The sequence below is a fragment of the Neomonachus schauinslandi genome, chromosome 9, assembly GCF_002201575.2.
Source record: "Neomonachus schauinslandi chromosome 9, ASM220157v2, whole genome shotgun sequence".
NCBI classification, from domain to species: Eukaryota; Metazoa; Chordata; class Mammalia; order Carnivora; family Phocidae; genus Neomonachus; species Neomonachus schauinslandi.
In genome coordinates this window covers 75,118,928-75,134,446 of record NC_058411.1, presented here as the reverse complement: position 1 = coordinate 75,134,446, position 15,519 = coordinate 75,118,928, and the positions used below count along the sequence as shown (strand labels likewise).

The 15,519-nt window shown below is 47.2% G+C and overlaps 1 protein-coding gene across 1 annotated transcript in view; it reads left to right on the top strand.

Moving 5' to 3' along the window:
• Positions 1-15,519, top strand: part of RYR3 (ryanodine receptor 3) — a 354,804-nt gene that overhangs the window by 159,811 nt on the left and 179,474 nt on the right. The window contains exons 25-31 of the mRNA XM_021695474.2: positions 205-364; positions 1,934-2,081; positions 2,940-3,145; positions 3,732-3,906; positions 11,778-11,986; positions 13,847-14,022; positions 15,163-15,199. Coding sequence (XP_021551149.1) covers positions 205-364; positions 1,934-2,081; positions 2,940-3,145; positions 3,732-3,906; positions 11,778-11,986; positions 13,847-14,022; positions 15,163-15,199 — 1,111 coding nt within the window. The remainder of the gene's footprint in view (positions 1-204; positions 365-1,933; positions 2,082-2,939; positions 3,146-3,731; positions 3,907-11,777; positions 11,987-13,846; positions 14,023-15,162; positions 15,200-15,519) is intronic.

The window sequence follows — 15,519 nt, the reverse complement described above, 5'->3', positions numbered from 1 at the left end:
AGAATCTGTGACACACATTGGCAAAAAGGATGGTGTATGAGGGCTTCATCTAAGGACTTGAAAGAGAGCCGAGCTATCCATTCTGCCAAAGGGTAGAACCTGAGACCGTAGCCTTATTTTCATGGTGTTCTTACCATGTGCTAAGATCTGGAATGGGGGAGTCATCAAGATCTGTTCAAAAAACATATACTTTTTTACTTGTAGCTATATGATGTCCAATGGCTACAAGCCAGCCCCTTTGGATCTGTCTGATGTGAAGCTGTTACCTCCTCAAGAAATTTTAGTGGATAAGCTTGCAGAAAATGCACATAACGTTTGGGCCAAAGACAGAATAAAACAAGGATGGACCTATGGCATCCAACAGGTGAGAAGTGCTGGGTCAAGCCTGCTGCAAAAGCTAGGAGATGTGGTCATCCATCAAAATGCCATTTTGCTTTGGTGGGTATTAGATTGGAAGATGGAAGGTGCCCCTTGCACTATATCCCTCATGCCTCAGCACCCTCGTCATTTATAGAATCAGGGGCCTGGATGGAATTTGTAATGGTCACATTGACATTAACTCTAGGCATAATTCCAATTTTGCAGAAATGGATAGGCTTACCTCTCCCTTGTTAGTCTGGTTCACTTACGATCGTGTTCCCTTGTATGTGCCCACTGGCCGCATCTTCCCTCATTCCCTGTCTTGCTGTTTGCCTCCTGGAGACCTGAGTTTTCATGCCACTCTGCAAGGCCAGGGTAAGCCTTCCACAAATCAGCATTATAGGTCAGTGTTTCTGGGACGGTCCCAGGTATCTACCACTGAAGGTGGAAAGGAGGGGAAGGAGAGCGGCAAACCAGCCCGCCAAGAAGCCTGTGCCCCTTACTTTAGCCCATTGGGCCAGGACTCCTAGGCAGACTTCTTGGCTTACACAGCAGACAGCCCAAGAACCAGGGACCAGCATAGAATTAGGTGGAGTTTAGAGCCAAACCATCTCTCCTTAAAGTAATCCCTCATCTCTTTAAGTACCCGGATTGCTATCAGGGAAGTTCAGGGGTAGTTGTGTGTACACATGTTTGTTCATGCCTGAGCCTCTAGCTCTGCACATGTCTGGAAACCAAGAAGACCACAACTATGGAAATCATGGTGGAGAGGGGGAAAGGGAGCTCAAAACAGCGTGTCGGGCATATTCGTTTATAGTAACTTATGACTGCAATCATTGCTATTGTCGTCTTAGTCCTCCCTAAGGAAATGAGGAGGACTCTAATACAAATGTGTGCCTACTACAATGAAATGGACTCCCCATGGCTCTGCCACCTTTTCTGATGTTTCTCTGTGAACACAGGTGTTTCTCTACGTTGTTTCTCTGTGGAGCGACTGTTGTGAGGAGACTCTAACAGTTTAAATCATGGCATGGTCTTCCACAGGGGAATAGTTACGTAAATCCCCGTCCGCCTTGCCTTGGGAATAGAGGTTTCTAACCAATTTCATGACACTTCACTTTATTCACAGGCTGGCATTATTAAAATGTGCTTCTTAGGGGCGCCTGGGTGGCTCAGTCGTTAAGCGCCTGCCTTCGGCTCAGGTCATGATCCCGGGGTCCTGGGATTGAGCCCCGCATCGGGCTCCCTGCTCAGCGGGAGGCCTGCTTCTCCCTCTCCACTCCCCCTGCTTGTGTTCCCTCTCTCCCTGTCAAATGAATAAAATCTTTAAAAAAAAAATGTGCTTTTTAATGCTAGCTTTGAACATTAGCAAAACCTTTCCATTTATATTCATTTAATCCTGAAGCAAAGTAGTAAGTGAGTATATTGCTAAATATCAAGGCACTGGGGGAAGAAGAGCTGGTAGGCTGATACGAGGAAGCCAGGTTTGTGGCTGGGACTATGTAAGTGGGACAAGCTCTTGGTAAAGATGAAATGTATTTTCTTAGAACCTCTTTTCTCTGGCTTCACATAGGATTTGAAGAACAAAAGAAATCCCCGGCTGGTGCCATACGTATTACTAGATGAGCGTACCAAGAAGTCCAATAGGGACAGCCTTCGGGAAGCTGTTCGCACATTTGTTGGTTACGGCTATAACATTGAGCCATCGGACCAAGAACTGGGTAATGAGTTGAGATTGTTCATTCTGGTCCCGGTTGACTAAACCGGTCCTCTTCTGCAGAAATGCTGACTTTGAATAAGTCTAACATGTACTATTAGAAATGATATTGGTACCGAAGAGCACTAAACTAAATGGCGTATTTTAACAAGTGAGGGGAGGAGGGAGGAGAACCATGTTTAAACTCTGTGATGAGTTTCTATGGTGAGCACTTCTGTGACCCAATCCTGTGGGGAATAAGTGATCCTACAACTTAGCTGATCTTTTTGGGATATTTGGTCACAAAACCTTTATTTCTCTTATTTACCAAACACGTGAATACCAGCTTACTTTGGGGCCAGGCTGTCTCATCTCTAAATTGAATTCTAGCACTGATTAAAATCACCAGCCCATAATTGATGAACATGTCATGTCATCCCATACCTAAGAGTACTATAGGCAAATTAGGGTGTATTACAAGCGATTAAGGGGATAGATTTGGCGTAAGACAAATCTGGGTTCAAATCCTTACTCTCTGCTCAGCTTATGGGCTCTGTGATCTTGAAAAGTAAACCTTTCTGAGCCTCAATTTTTTCATCTGTAAAGTGAAGACAGTATTACCGACCTCATAGGATTGTTGCTATGTATAGTTTCTAAAGGATCTACCACAAAGTAATCACTCAGTGAGTGTTAGCTTATATTCTGATTATGATATGATGATAATGGTGATTATTCTATTAGGAACAAAATGCCATGTTGGGTAGTGGTAGATCTGTCAGTCTTTGTTGTTATGAAATTCTTTTGAGGAATGCTACCTAATTATTAAAGGCCTGTGTTCTCTCTTTACCTCCTGCACCCTCTGCTCCTCTCCTTCTCACAATAGCTGACCCAGCTGTGGAGAAAGTCAGCATAGACAAGATTCGATTTTTCCGGGTAGAGCGGTCTTATGCAGTGAGATCTGGAAAGTGGTATTTTGAGTTTGAGGTGGTGACCGGAGGAGACATGCGCGTTGGCTGGGCCAGGCCGGGCTGTCGGCCTGACATTGAGCTGGGCGCTGATGACCAAGCCTTTGTGTTCGAAGGCAGCAGGGTGAGTCTGGATACTGTCTGCATGTCCCCAGTCCAAGTTTCTCTGCTCCAAACATTTCCCTGGAAATTGGAAGTACTGAGTGTCTGGATCTCTGGCTTCAAAGTGAGTCACCACCACCACTGGCTAATTTAGATCATCAAGTGATCATGACCTAGCTATGGTCACTTTGCTGTTTGCTCTGATAAAGGAGAGGACTGTGTGCCCACATCCTTTCTGTAACCTCCATATCTGCCCTTGTACTTGAGCCCATTGCCTCCATTCCAGAGGAAGGTCACAGAACACACTGCAGCTAGTATGTGCGGAAATCTTACCACTTTGTCCCAGAGTGAGTTCTGCTTGCTGTCATGGCCGGCTAGGTATTGGGAGACTCCGGCTACCTTTTCTGATGAGCCTATGTAACTCGGTTTCATTTGCTTGTGAGCTAGGTCATTCCTCCATGTGAGTTGTCCCTGGTAGAGGGATGAGTACCTTGTAGAAACCAGGTACCACTACCAGTTAGGAGAAATTGCTTGTGGAGTCATTTCTTCAGCTGGGTGGGGGTTTTTAGGACCTCCAGTCCTCTAAGCCCTGGGGTCTTGTTTCCTAGGGCCAGCGGTGGCATCAGGGCAGCGGGTATTTTGGACGTACATGGCAGCCAGGGGATGTGGTTGGCTGTATGATTAACCTGGATGATGCTTCGATGATCTTCACACTGAATGGGGAGCTGCTGATCACCAACAAAGGCTCTGAACTCGCCTTCGCTGATTACGAGATTGAGAATGGTAAATCTACCACCTTCCCCCACCCCCATTCCAGCTCTGTGAATTGAGGGAAAATCCAGGGAGAGCTGGGTGAGCTCATCTGCCTCCTTGAAACTCTGGTGGTGTACTATCATTTTTGAAGAGTCAAGACAAACAATGGTAATAGTTGGTATGTACAGCATAAATATAAGCTCTGAACTTCTAGATAGATTAAGACGCTCTCCTCGGGTTCCCTACCTTCTGCGCCTTGGCCTGTTAAGGTTTCCCAGTATTACAAAGGAAATGCTAATTGCATATGGACTTAGGCCCTGGGAGAATAGAAAAGTCAGTGTCAGTCTGCATGTTTGTGTAATTGAACTTTATGCTTTGATGAGAACCATTGAGACATAAAAGTTCAACTTAGCTGTTCCCTTGAATGAAATATAATTTGTTTTGGAATTCAGACATGCTGCGAAACCCAAGCACAGTTGCACTCATTAATGGCCCTGAATAGACGGCAGTCAGGCCAGTGCCTCCAGCCACGCAGAGCAGCCATGAGCGTTTCTCATTTCCTGTCCGCATAACTACATTAGGTACAAACGTGGTTGGCCGCGTATAGGAGAAGGAGCACTGCACTGTGAGTCAGCTGACTCACTCCTGACAGGCTGTGTGGCTCCTAGAGAGTCTTGGCTTGACCTCTCTGGGCTTCACTTCCTTCCTCTATACCAGAAAATTAGAAGATGGACCATGTAAGTTCCGACATCCTTCTCAGATAGAAAGTTCCAGGGAGATGACTTAATACCCACTGTATGTATGCCCCTATGCTTGATGCTGGCCCTCTCTCTTCTTCATTATAGACGAGGACGAGGCGGAGTAGTTGAGAAGGCAAGAGGCCGCTCTGGGTCAGGTGACCTGGGCTCTCCCCCTGCCTCTACCCCTCTCCACCTGTGACATCTTGGGTTGACTTTGTTTAACCTCATCTCCCCCCTCTGTAAAGGATTAGGGCTCCTGTTAGCTCTAAATTTCTGGAACTCTACAAAAACAAACCATTTTCACCTAGCAAGCTAAAAAAGATAAAACTACCTAAGCAAGAACAGCAGAAATATGTGTATCTGTATGTATAATAGCATAAATATCCTTTATTGACAGAATTTTTAACTTTATAAATCCTTTTCATGCTTTTTAGGGACACCTATTATCTGTACCTAACTGTACTCTAAGAGAACTTTTAAGGTTTTTCTACAAGCCACATATTTGGGGAAATAGAAAGGTTGCAAGTCAATGTCTTTTCCTAGAAAGACAAGACAACTGAAGCCAGATGGGGTCATATTTTCATGCCTTCTGCAAAGAATCCTGGTCTCGGACACATGTGGGAAAGATGTTAACAGCAGAAAGAATGACTTCTGTGCCACTCAGAGGCACAGCAATTGAAATGTGTAGGACAGGAGGGCAGGATAGAAGAGCCCCCTTCTGACACTGTGCTTAGGAAACCACTATCTGCCAAGTACCCACCACACACAGTGTTCTCATCTTGAGGCCAGAAGGAAGAACTAGAAGACTGAGGCTCATCCCCAAGGAAAGTAGCTCCCTAAGGAAAAAGAGTCCAAGGACCAAAGACCTTCTCCTGGCTCTACTGTGTACGAACCAAGGGAGGTTACTTACCTACAAGGCTTTGGCCCCACATAAGGAAGAGCTAAGAATCTTGTCTGTTGTGCAGAATTATGAGAACTCTGTAAAGTCTAAAGCCTTGCTCCTCAAAGTGTAGCCCATGTGTGAGAAATGCAGGATCTCAGGCCCCCATGCCAAACTGCTGACAACATACTCCAATGGTTTGCACATTAAAGCATGAGAAACAGTGGTCCAAAGTATATATAAATGCAAGCCATAGCAATGCGAAGGGGCTCATTTTCTTGTTGTAAAAATAAATAACACACAAATATGAAAAGAGAACTCATAACACAATGTAGTATGTTAGAAATGGCAAATGAGGAATACAGAAAGGAAATTCTAGAAATACGGGCTTGGAACTAAATGTGAAATAAAGAATCTGAGAAGTCCACCCCTAAGAAGCAGAGTATTCCCTTCTGGGGGTATAACTACAGTTAGAATAATAGTGTATGAGTAGTGTGAGTAATAGTGTGGAACCGGGAAAAGGCAGGAAAGGGTGCAGGAGTCTGGAAGATTTATGCATGGAATTTATGGAAGACAAAGCTGTGAAGATAGAGAAGGTGCAGGTGACAGCCTCGAATACCAAGACTCAGTCTTTTCATTCAAGAAATTTGTGTTGTCTAACCTGGGCCAAGCGCCCTTGGACTTGACTCAGACGTGGGAGCTGTTGTAGGGTTTGAGCAGAATACTATAAAGAAGAGGGATGTTTTACAGTAACTCTGCTTTTCATTACAATCTGTGTTGTAATGAAAGAAATGCCTCCTAGACCTTTTGTGTATGGGGACATGATCTGACCTTCAGAATAGCAAAGTCTATTATTAGTGAGCTGTTTTATAATAGAATTGTACCATATTGTGTTAACATATTATGCTGTAATGTTGTACTGCAATTTAATAATACAAAGACAAGATAACTAGAAGGCTCTTTCTGTTCTGTGATGGCTCAGGAGTCTGCAGAAGGACAGTTGAAAGGAAGTCAGCATGCCATTCTTTGATAACAATAACCCAGAGGCCTGGAATAGCCCTCTAGCCACTCTCTGCTCTCTGCATAAGATGGAAAGTGGCAGCAATTCTTGCCTTGAGCTGTTATGAAAAGCAGCTGTTGAAAATAAAGCATTTTGTGCACAGTAGCCCCCTTAAAGCAGAATCCCGTCTAGGCTTATGTTCTGGTTGCCAGTAACCCAGCCTGGATTCAGGCCATTCCCCAGTGGAAGTAGTGCTGGTGGGAAGTTTCTAGTCCTTTGGGGGAAGGGGTGGGGACAGGCATTCCAAAGCATGACTGTTTTCCCCTGGGTTATTTCTAAATTGTTATCTCCATCCTCTTTAGCATCATAGTTGATACACACTTATCTGCCTCATTAGGAGTGTCCTAATCATTGTTCCCTACTCGGATCCCTGGCCTGGACCATCACAGTTCTCTGTGTTGTCACCTCATAGCATCTGGAAGCTCAGAAGCTTCCCTGGTGAAACTTTTGCTATTAGTCTTCTTTTTTATTTAAGGAAAGGAAGATACATGGGGCGCCTGGGTGGCTCAGTTGGTTAAGCGACTGCCTTCGGCTAAGGTCATAATCCTGGAGTCCCGGGATCGAGTCCCGCATCGGGCTCCCTGCTCAGCAGGGAGTCTGCCTCTCCCTCTGATATGCTCACTCTCTCTCTCTCAAATAAATAAATAAAATATAAAAAAAAGGAAAGGAAGATACAATTCTGAACGTCCTGTTAGGCGGAGCATGGCTTTCCTGCAGTCTCCCGGGCCTCCTCCCTGCCAGGCGCTCCCCGCTCCCCAGGGAGACAAAATGCTCCACTGCAGCTTTGCTCTCTGCAGGGGGGGGCCTCCGGGCTGTTCCTCCCAGGGGCTCATCAGGGCTTTGCAGATCCCCCAGCTCTGCTGGCAGCTCTTCCGTAGGTGGCAGATGAAACATATCTGCAGGAGGTGTCACTGCCATTTGCAAGCAAACCACACGGGTCCCGAGGGTCCCCCGCCATTCTCACTCCAGGTGGGTGCTAAGGTGCCCAAAGCAGCTAGAGCCAGGCAGCACAGCCCCTCATTTCAGGTGCTGGCTACAAGGCTCCTGACGACCTCCGTCCTGCCCCTGAACTCCATCTTCCTGAGGCCTAGCGAGAAATGAAAATGAATGGGGAGAGCACGTGCTACTGGAGGGAGACTCTCAGAAACACCCGGGCAATGGCCTGGGCGCTCCTCTAACCACCGCTCTCCAAGATCTCAGTTGTTCCTTTACCGGTAGTGAGCTGCTCTCATGTCTTTCCGCAACTTGAAATGGATTCACAAAGGGTCCCTGGTTTAGATTTTCTAGGGAGCGAGGTTTTTTTTGTTTTTTTGGTTTTTTTTCCCGAGCTCCTGAATTAGCTGGCTCTCTCTCTTCCTAATCATAGAACTAGTCAAGGGGCCTTGTGAGACAAAATTTAGCGGAGCCTGGAGTCCTCTGCAGAATTTAAATGCCTGTGTTCTTGCCGTTCCTCTCCTGTGGAACGTGGCAGCACATCGTGGTTCAAGATAATGCCATTTTCTCCAGAAACCTCTTCAAAAATGTCAGTGTACTGGGCCACCTGAGTGGTGCAGTCAGTTGAGCGTCTGACTCTTGGTTTTGGCTCAGGTTATGATCTCAGTATCGTGGGATCGAGCCCCGCATCAAGCTCCATGCTGAGCATGGAGTCTGCTTGGGATTCTCTCTCTTTCTCCCTCTGCCCCTCCTGCTCCTTCTCTATCTCTCTCTCTCTCTTTCTCTCTCTCAAATAAATAAATGGATCTTTAAAAATAACGTCAGCGGGCGCCTGGGTGGCTCAGTTGGTTAAGCGACTGCCTTCGGCTCAGGTCATGATCCTGGAGTCCCGGGATCGAGTCCCGCATCAGGCTCCCTGCTCGACAGGGAGTCTGCTTCTCCCTCTGACCCTCCTCCTTCTCATGCTCTCTGTCTCTCATTCTCTCTCTCTCAAATAAATAAATAAATAGATAAATCTTTAAAAAAAAATAACGTCAGCATATGGCACCTATTAAGCTGCATATAGGGAGGGGTATTTCTTTTCCCCTTTGGTTTTCTGTCCTCTTTTCCAGTTTCATTTGAAGCTAAGGGTTAACTGAGTTGTGTGCAAAGTGCAAACCCTTGTTTATGAGAGTCATTGCTCACTCTGATGCCATGTGGCCTTACCAAATGATCTTTTTATCCAGATTTCCTCCAGGAAGCTATGTGGCCACTTGAGAAGTAGCCTTTTTCATCTAAGGGGCCGTCAGTGCTTTGTGGTTGTGGGTCTCCAGCTGCTTTATCTGGAGGCAAACTGGTCAATGACATAACACTTAGGGAAAGTGAAGCAAAGGTCACAAAGCAAGTCACTGTAGGTAAGAATTAGAAAGCAGGCATCCTAGACTTAGTCCCCATTGCTTGCTCTGGACTGCTTCTCTGGCAGCCTTTTTCACATTCTGGCTCTACATGTTTACCAGGTGACAGACCTTGAGCAAGTTATCCAGCTTGCTAAGCCTCAGTTTCCTATTCTGTAAAATGGGCATAATCATGAGCTAAATCTACAAAGCACTAAGCCCAGTGCCCAACGCCTAGAAAGTACTTGATAAATGTTAGCTGTTGTGGTTTATCATCATTGTACCCCCCCCACCCCACCCTTATCTATCAGGCAGAGTCAGAAAGTTACATGAAATTTTAATGCCTCAAGAAAAAAACTTTTAGAAATGGAAAGATCATAAGCTAGATCCTCTCAGCCAGGTGGAGTGAGCTGATTCAGTGTATCTAGTTACCAAGTATTCTTCCCCGGGAGAAAGTACTAACACCTTATGAGGATTTATCTTTGCTCTTGGTCCTTTCTTGGTTTTCTCTTTTCTGATCCAGGCTTTGGATTTAGCTTCTTTTCAGCTGTTTTACAGAGCTGTCCCAGCTGTGCCCTCCCAGTCCCAGGCGGTGTCGGACAGTCTTTCCTCCACAGCTATCCCATCTGTAACTGGTGCAGCCCTGCCTTCTCTCAGGCTCTGTTCTGCTCTCCCCTGCAGCTGTCCTGTAGGGATAGCACTTGACTCTGTAATGAGTGCAATCCTCTGTCCCAGGACCTGACTGCTATTTAAACCTAGGGCATTCATCCCCTGGAACATTCACCCCTTCTCTTGCACACTGACTGGCAGCTGGGTCTATGAGTCAGAGTACGTGGGATCTTGTCCCATTTTGCTGCTTGCCCTTCTCATGACCTTGGTCAGGTCCATTAGCTCCTCAAGTCTTCAATTCTGTCCTCAATGAAGTGCTGTCCACTTTGCTGGTAGCTTAGGAATGAAGAGGAGCCCAAGTCCCTTAGAAAAAAGGCTTCCCACACATATTACCTGTTTTCCTTCTGCATGTGTCTTACATCACCATGGGGGCTGTGACTAGGGAGTTTTTGGTGTGACTTGAGTTATTCAGAAGTTCTCATCCCGGCTTCTTCCCACTCGGGGTTTTGTGCCTACTGCTCATGCATTCCACCACCCAAGTCAGTAGAGAAGAAGAAAGGAGAAGACCGATGCTCTTAAGAGGTCCTTTCTCTGCTCACATCAGGGTGACACTGCTTTGTGATCCTGGCTCCAAGTTACGGATACTATGGTGGCAGTGTTCTGGGTTGTGTTAGCCCCTTTAGCAGAAGCCAAAATGCGGTCTTGGGAGTAGCGATGCTTTACAGCAGAACATTCACTCCTCACTATTCCGTTTTTGTCCCTGTTTGTAGAAGTGCCTTGGGATCAGGATAGTTTCCTTCCTTTACATCTTCTCGTAGTGCATTGCAGAGCCCTCTGTCCCAGTGGGGACCCAAGAAATGTTGCTAACCAGCAATGCTCATTCCACACCAGAATCAGATTTCCAAGGGTCCCTTATAAAAACTCCCTGCATCAAGGAGATCCTTTCCTCTATCACAGTCTCTGGCACAAAACTGCCAGAAGCCCAGCACCGCTCTGGAGGTTGCCTGAAGGGGTGCTTATCTGAGCTGTCCATCTACCTGCCGGAGGGCCAGGCCACCCCCTACTCTCAGTCCTCGGTGTCCCTGAGCGGAGGCTCTCTGTATAAACATCACCCTCATTGTGCTAGCATTGCATTCAAGCTCTCTTATTTGAAATGATACCAATTGGTATCAAACAGTGTCCTAAATGAGTTTGACAGTTTCTGGAAGCAACCAATTTAGCTTGCGAGTGATTTACTTCTCACTTCTGTGCTTCCTCTACATAGATACTCTGTGGCTCGGGTAATGGTATATCAGCACTATCTCTAGGAAGAGTGGATTTTGCCCTTGGTTTCTACGGACAGAAGAGCTTGCTGTTGAATGTAAATTCTCCCGGAGGTAGCCTTTAAATTTCCCCTTAAATAAACACTCCCGTCTTAGGAGTGACACCAGTTGATTTTGTGGGGTCTCCAGCCCCTGCTTAAGCCACTGGCCTCAGAGCCCTTCCTCTCCTTTCAAATGCTCTCGCGACACCTGCCTCGCACACCCACCCGGGGTGATTAGTGCTTGCCCAGCTCTGCTGATGTGTCAGTCCACAATTATGATTTGTAAATATCCTGCAAACAGTTTGAACTTCTGCTCTGGAATATTCTGCCTGGCAGGTTATTAATATGACGAGATGCAGGCGTAAGCTTGGAAAGAGACCGTAAGTGCAGGAGGGGAGGGAGGAACTGCCCACGGCTCTTGCTGGGAAATCTCACGTCCTGCTTGGGGGGTGGCGGTGCAATGCAGGCTCGGGGCCTGGCAGTTTGTAAACAGTATTTTGTAAAGCCCCAGAGTCAGCGTTCAGAATCAGACTCAAAACAGGAAGAACCCTGAGACCACCCATTTCACTGGGGAAGAGGCTGAGACAGGCTGTTTGTACCAAGTCCTTCTTTAGGCTCCTTGGGTTGTTTTGTTCTTGGCAGCGTTTAAAGTTTCCCAGGGCCTAATGTCAGTTTTGACAAAAGCAGAGAGAGAGAATTTTACTTATCCTCTTACTGGTTTTTACTCTCCCAGCTGATATGTATTTACACCCGGAGAATAATCTCAGTTGGATGGTTGTTTCTCCCCCAAATCATGTTGAACCAAAGTCAGTTCTCTTCCCCAGACACCAGTGGCAGCCATAGACTCCAGGGACCTCCTGTTGAGTCTGTGTGCCAGCCAAAGGGTGGTGTCCTATCTTTCCTCTGGGACTCAGAGCTGTGAAGAAAGCCAAGGTCTGACGTGCTCACAGCTTCCTGCAATGGTCCTGTGGGCTGAAGCAGGCTCTCTTGCACCGTTCTGCAGGCTTTGTGCCCATCTGCTCTCTCGGACTGTCTCAGATCGGCCGCATGAATCTCGGGATGGATGCCAGTACCTTCAAGTTTTATACCATGTGCGGCCTCCAAGAGGGCTTTGAGCCTTTTGCTGTCAACATGAACCGCGACGTGGCGATGTGGTTCAGCAAGCGCCTCCCAACGTTTGTCAACGTGCCAAAGGATCATCCCCATATAGAGGTAAGGTTACACATCGTGGGTGGCCCTGGCAGGGCAGGTGGGCCAAGGCACCAAGCTCCTGCCAATGCTCCTGTCAACAGGCAGCTGCTTATCTGGTCCATGCCTGGGCTGCCTCCCAGCTGCCACCCCGCTGACCCTCAGAGCCGTAATCGTGGGCAAGTTTATTGGGGCAGCTCAAGGGCATCTTGCAAATGGCATCCACCGTGCAGAGACATTCTTGTAGACCAGTCCCTGGGCCTTTGGGCCACTGTGTTTCCTCCAGATGTTTCTGTACTGCTATGGCCATATGTATCCCAACACCTTAAATGTTGTTTTCCTGAAAAAATTCAGTACCTCTACTCAAGATGATATGTCCCAGACCTAGTTCTAAGCTCATAATATGGTGTCTTTTAGGTCCTATATATTTCTGTAGAATTACTTCCAGCATTTTAAGCTGACACGTAGCCGTTGATTATGATACCCTCATCTTGTAGGAGGGAGCTCAGAGGAGCCAGAAATTGTAAGGGGCCTGATATGGGTGCTGGTTCTCCATCTGCTTGCCCCTCTTTGCCGGCGCCCACCATGGTTTGATTCATGGCAGGGTCAGGGGGTGGGGGAGGGGGCTAATGGAAAGTCAGACAGATCAGCAACCTTGAAGCATGAGATGCAGTGGCTTGCTTCCACCTGACAGTAAGTTCCCTTAACTCACCTTCCAGTGCATATAAACAAGCACCAACTCTTAATCCTTTCCTTTTCCCCACAGTCTTAAATAGTAGAGACTTTTATATATGATTCTTACCTGATCAGCACCTTTTTTTTTTAAGATTTTATTTATTTGACAGAGAGAGACACAGCAAGAGAGGGAACACAAGCAGGGGGAGTGGGAGAGGGAGAAGCAGGCTTCCCGCGGAGCAGGGAGCCCGATGCGGGGCTCAATCCCAGGACCCTGGGACCATGACCTGAGCCGAAGGCAGATGCTTAACCGACTGAGCCATCCAGGCGCCCCTGATCAGCACTTTAGAAAGCTGGCTCAAAAACTTTTAGAGGTCAGGAACCCCTTTGACAAACTGATGGAATCCGGAGACCCTGTTAGAAAAATAGACACACCACACAAAAATAGGTAAGCACACTCAGAGACCCCAGGATAGGAACTGTTCTCTAGAACGTAGGGGGATACTTAGACCATAAGAAAATTATTAGTAGTATAAGTCTTACTTTACTTCCTCTGCCCCCGCCCCCACCACACACACACACACACACACACACACACACACACGTTTAAAAAACCCAGTTTTGCTCTTTCCTCCTCCAGCCCCATCCCTTGCAGTGCTATGTGCAGGCACTGGGAATTTCCCTGGTATTCAGAGGTCCCTCAACCCTCAGGCTGTGATTGTGGTGGGGCTGGGAAATGTGCCAGGTGGGAGATGACCCCTCCAAGAGAGCCATGATGTCTCTCCTGGAGCTTTAGGCTTTCTGCTGTCTTTTTCCTTAAATAGTCTCTTGCCCACTGACAGGGGAAATCTTTGGAAACATCTTCTCCTTTAGCCACTTGCCCCCTGACCTGAAAGGTTATCTTCAGCAGATGCTATGCTGCATCATCCAGATACCACCCCCTCTGTTACACCCGTTCTCCATCCTTGATCTTGCAGAAAACCTAGTGGGCGTGCTCTGAAATCTCTAATTTCTCCAGCCAGAGGCAGATCTGTTATTTTCTGTGGAGCAGGATCCAAGTAACAGTGAGAGTAACGGTTTGGTTATCACTGGTGACAACTTTTATAGTTCACAGAAAGCCATGACATATGGAATAGCAATGAGGGAAGGAGGGACAAGGTCGAGATCAGGCCCTCGGGTGTGTCAGGTAAGGATCCATGGTGTTTCCAGGTCGTGAGGATCGATGGCACCATGGACAGCCCTCCATGCCTCAAGGTGACCCACAAGACGTTCGGCACACAGAACAGCAATGCCAACATGATCTACTGCCGCTTGAGCATGCCCGTCGAGTGCCACTCCTCCTTCAGCCACAGCCCCTGTCTGGACAGTGACGCTTTCCAGAAAAGGTGAGGGCGAGGCCCCCCGCTCTCAGACATGCTCCTCATGTGTGCCCTGAAGTTCACTTTCCGTCTCTCTGTTTCTTACTGTGCCTGAGCACAGGTGGGTAGGGCTCCCTCTGCTTTCAGTCAGGTAAAGAAACCAGAATGTGTGTGTACACAAGTGTGTGCATACACATGCATGTGGGTGTTGGTGCAATGCGTAATCAGGGGACCAGTCAAGCCAAACAGGGTCACGTCTAGTGGAAACGTTTCTGCTCTTCTTGAGCCCTCTAGGTCCTTAGCCTCCTTGCAGCCTACATATCCGGTGTTTCTGGAGTAAAAGGAATATAAGTGCATGAGAGGGTGCAATTGTTGTTGCCTTTGTGTGAAATTAAAAGCCTCTAGAGGCAAATCGTGCCTTCTTTATATAACTATGGCCAGGGTCCAACCCTGCAGCTGTGTAACTTATGAGTGACTAGGACTTCTTCCTTTCCTGATAGGGAATACGTTCCTTGCTGTCTTTCTTTCCTTTAATGTCTATTTCTTTTTTTTTTTTTTAAAGATTTTATTTATTTATTTGAGAGAGAGAGAATGAGAGAGAGCACATGAGAGGGGTTAGGGTCAGAGGGAGAAGCAGACTCCCCGCCGAGCAGGGAGCCCGATGCGGGACTCGATCCAGGGACTCCAGGATCATGACCTGAGCCGAAGGCAGTTGCCCAACCAACTGAGCCACCCAGGCGCCCCCTTTAATGTCTATTTCTAATCATTGGTGTATGTCTGCCCCTCTGGAGCTCTCGTGTCCGGGTTTCCTCTAGACTTTCACTCTCTACGTGGCTTTTAACAAGTACAGCTGCTTGAAAGAACAGGACAGGGTATTCAGAGGTATCCCTGCCTACATTATTTCAGTCTTCCCTACCTCCCCCTAGCTCTGACTTACCAGCTGGGCTGAGAGACAGGGGATGGGAGTCACAGCCTTGGCATGTGGTGGCAGATTACAAATGCCCACGTCCCAAGACCAATTGGGGCCGCTCATGTATAGGAAATACTTTTCTAAACTTGCCGTCATCATTAAAGGTAGATCAATTGCCTGTCAGAGTTGTGGAATTCTCTATACAGCCGAATAACTAAAACATGGATTATCTTCCCCCCCGCCAAACCCTGCCCCAGGAAACAGATGCAAGAAATACTCTCTCATACAACAACAGTAAGTAAATGTGCTCAATTACGGTTTTAATTATTTGATTCTTTGTTGTGCCTGGTAATATGCCCCTTACAGCAAAGATCTGTCTAGAGATCCTATTTAATTGCCAGTTACTGTGTCTTTTACTATCCATCTTGATGCTTCCAGAACACATCTCCGACATTTCTCAAATGGGGAAAAGAAAGACAGTTACTCAGTACAAAGCAGAAGCTCCACCTGGAGCTCCTAATTGGGCACCATTGTGTGCTTGTGCCCATTGGCCACCAGGGACCAGCGCTGCCTTTCTGACTGAAATGAACATGGGGGGGGGGGCGGGGGAGGCT